General features: G+C 41.7%; 1 protein-coding gene across 1 annotated transcript in view; it reads left to right on the top strand.

The window, feature by feature from the left end:
- The window catches only part of ints3 (integrator complex subunit 3), a 15,938-nt gene that overhangs the window by 8,667 nt on the left and 4,666 nt on the right, over nt 1-2,605 (top strand). Inside the window, exons 14-19 of the mRNA XM_005744699.1 lie at nt 116-235; nt 1,430-1,559; nt 1,648-1,702; nt 1,819-1,922; nt 2,012-2,176; nt 2,261-2,414. Of these exons, the coding sequence (XP_005744756.1) occupies nt 116-235; nt 1,430-1,559; nt 1,648-1,702; nt 1,819-1,922; nt 2,012-2,176; nt 2,261-2,414 (728 nt within the window). The remainder of the gene's footprint in view (nt 1-115; nt 236-1,429; nt 1,560-1,647; nt 1,703-1,818; nt 1,923-2,011; nt 2,177-2,260; nt 2,415-2,605) is intronic.

Genomic DNA, 2,605 nt, shown 5'->3' with positions numbered 1-2,605 from the left:
CACACACACACACACACACACACACACACACACACACACACACACACACACAGGTGAGTAGACACAAACATTAACCTCTTCCCTCTCTTTCACTTTATTTTTTTCAATTATGCAGTGAAGATGGAGGAGTCTGTTTCCATGGAGATGGACAATCATGTGTTGGACAAGGAGGAGAGTTGCTACGACAACACAGAAGCAACTTTCAGTGACGATGAGGAGGAAGTCAACAACAAAGGTAACACCTGGAGAAACAACTTCAGATGACTTGATTGCACGCGCTGTTACAGTTTCACGCTCTCGCTGGTAGCTCCCTGCGTTCAGGGAGAAATCCTGCTCATGCGAGTAAATTTACTTTTGACAGTTTGTAGGCGGAGCTCAAATGAGGACGGGGTCCTAATGGGATTGGTCACTTTGTTGTTCAGGTTATTGCGTTAAACTGAGTTACACTGGCAATGACAGAAATGCTGTTTTAAACTGTGTTTGTTTACAATTTGAAAAATAACATTTGCTGAATTAATTATTAAGTTATTGTTTGTTGTGCAGCAGAAATACTGACAACTGTCACTGGATTACTTTAATGTTGAAGACATATTTTAAACCAGAGGATTCTAAGGCAAGTCCTGAAGGCTCTCCACTGCTGTCCCATTAATCTGTTGTACAGTATTGCATACCTTCTATGATTTAAGTAATTAAAAAAACTCATAACGAGAATCAGGAAAGTAAATGTGGATCCGAATCTGGTAATTATAACTTTGGCCAAAATACAGACATTGAAAACTGCCAACAAGAAGTTGCTCAGTCTACAGCGAACGTGTAACTGCACATACATGTTTGAATTCTGATGAAGATGTTTTTCACTATTAAAGTGAAGCAATAAGAGAAATGCAACACAAACAAGAGACTGTCAGCAGTTTCCATCAATGCTTGCACCATGCAAAACCCTCAGTGTCTAAGATGTATGTAAAATTGAGAGGCGGTTTGCAGTGAAGGGGTGATTGGGACTACCATCGCAGCCCCACCTAGCTACACTAAGTCGTGAAATAGAGATGATGGGGTTTAAATTTAACAGTTATATTTTTCTATGCAAATAAGTCAAAATAACTGAACAAAACTGAATGAATTTATTTTAAAGTGGAGTAAACAAAATAATACAAGTTGGACCAATGAAACAAGTTTAATTGAAATAAATTGTATCCTGGAATAAAACAGTTTAAAATGGTTTGGAAACTACTTTAAACCAGAATAACCTGTTTTATCCTGGATTTAACTGGTGTGGTATTCCAGTTTGGGGACGAAATATGAGCTGTGAGTTTATAAATATAAATTCAATTTCCAATTCATAATTTGGAAGTTTTACTATAAATTTCTAACAATTCACCCCAAACAGGAAGTAGAGTATTTGACCACCTGTCCTCCCATCACTGTTCAGGAAAAAAGAGGGAGTTCAGATTTCATCCAATCAAAGAGGCTGTGATTGAGGAGCCTGCTGATATCACACCCTGGCTTGACCAATTAGATGACACAATGAAGGAGAAGGTGCAGCAGATTCAGAAGACCAGGTGAAAGTCCAGTCTTTTTTCAGGTCCTCAGGTTAGATGTTACATCAAGGTCATTTCCTGTTAACTGACAGCAACACTTCCTCTGCAGTGACACAGAGACTCAGTGTGAGGTGATGCAGGAGATTGTGGATCTCATCCTGGAGGTGAGCTATCTTGTTGAGTTAAATGAGTAATTCATGGCTTATCAGAAAAGAGTGCGGCCAGCTGCGGGGCTTCAGTGTTAAGAGATGTTGGTACAATGTTGTGTTCTGTCCTACAGGAGGACTTTGACACAGAGCAGATGTCAGCTCTGGCTTCCTGTTTGGCCGAACTGTTCAAGGATCATTTCAGAGGAGAAGTCCTGCCGGAGGAGATCACGGAGGAGTAAGATCAGACTGACTCTGTCCCCTTCTCTCTCTCCTTATTGACTCATGTCTGGCTCTCTCTGATGACCCGTCTATATTTCTCTGTAGGTCCCTGGAGGAGTCGGTTTGTAAACCCGTTTGTCTGATCTTCAGGAACCTTGTCACCATGCAAGAGGACAACAGCGGTTTCTCAGTTCTGCTAGACATGCTTGCTGAACTTTACCAGAAGCAGCCAAAGATCGGTTATCACCTGCTGTACTACCTGAAGGCTAGGTGAGCAGGTGTGACAAAAAAGCTGCTGTCACAGATGTTGATAGGAGAAACGTGGTTAAACTCCATGTCTGTGTCTGTCAACAGTAAAGCAGCAAATGGGAAGATGATGTTGTACGAGTCATTTGCTCAGGCGACGGCACTTGGTGACCTCCACACTTGTCTGATGATGGACATGAAGGCTTGTCAGGAGGACGACGTCCGGCTACTCTGCTACCTCACACCCTCAATTTACTCTGAGGTAGGCTTACCCAAGTCTTACCTGCACCACAAAAAGTCTCTAAAAAAGAGACCAGCCAGAAAATCTTCACACAGTAGAAGTACTGATTTAAGAGCATCCTTCCAGGAACTTATTTTTTCCCTTCATGTCCTTTAAAATGCTCCTGAAACTTCCATCCTTCTTTTCCAATGAGCTGCTGTCATTGGGGACCA

Source organism: Pundamilia nyererei, unplaced genomic scaffold (genome assembly GCF_000239375.1).
Source record: "Pundamilia nyererei isolate P.nyererei 1_Seehausen unplaced genomic scaffold, PunNye1.0 scaffold00148, whole genome shotgun sequence".
Classification (NCBI taxonomy): domain Eukaryota; kingdom Metazoa; phylum Chordata; class Actinopteri; order Cichliformes; family Cichlidae; genus Pundamilia; species Pundamilia nyererei.
Note: the sequence above shows the minus strand (reverse complement) of the source record. Positions and strands in the feature narration are given on the sequence as shown.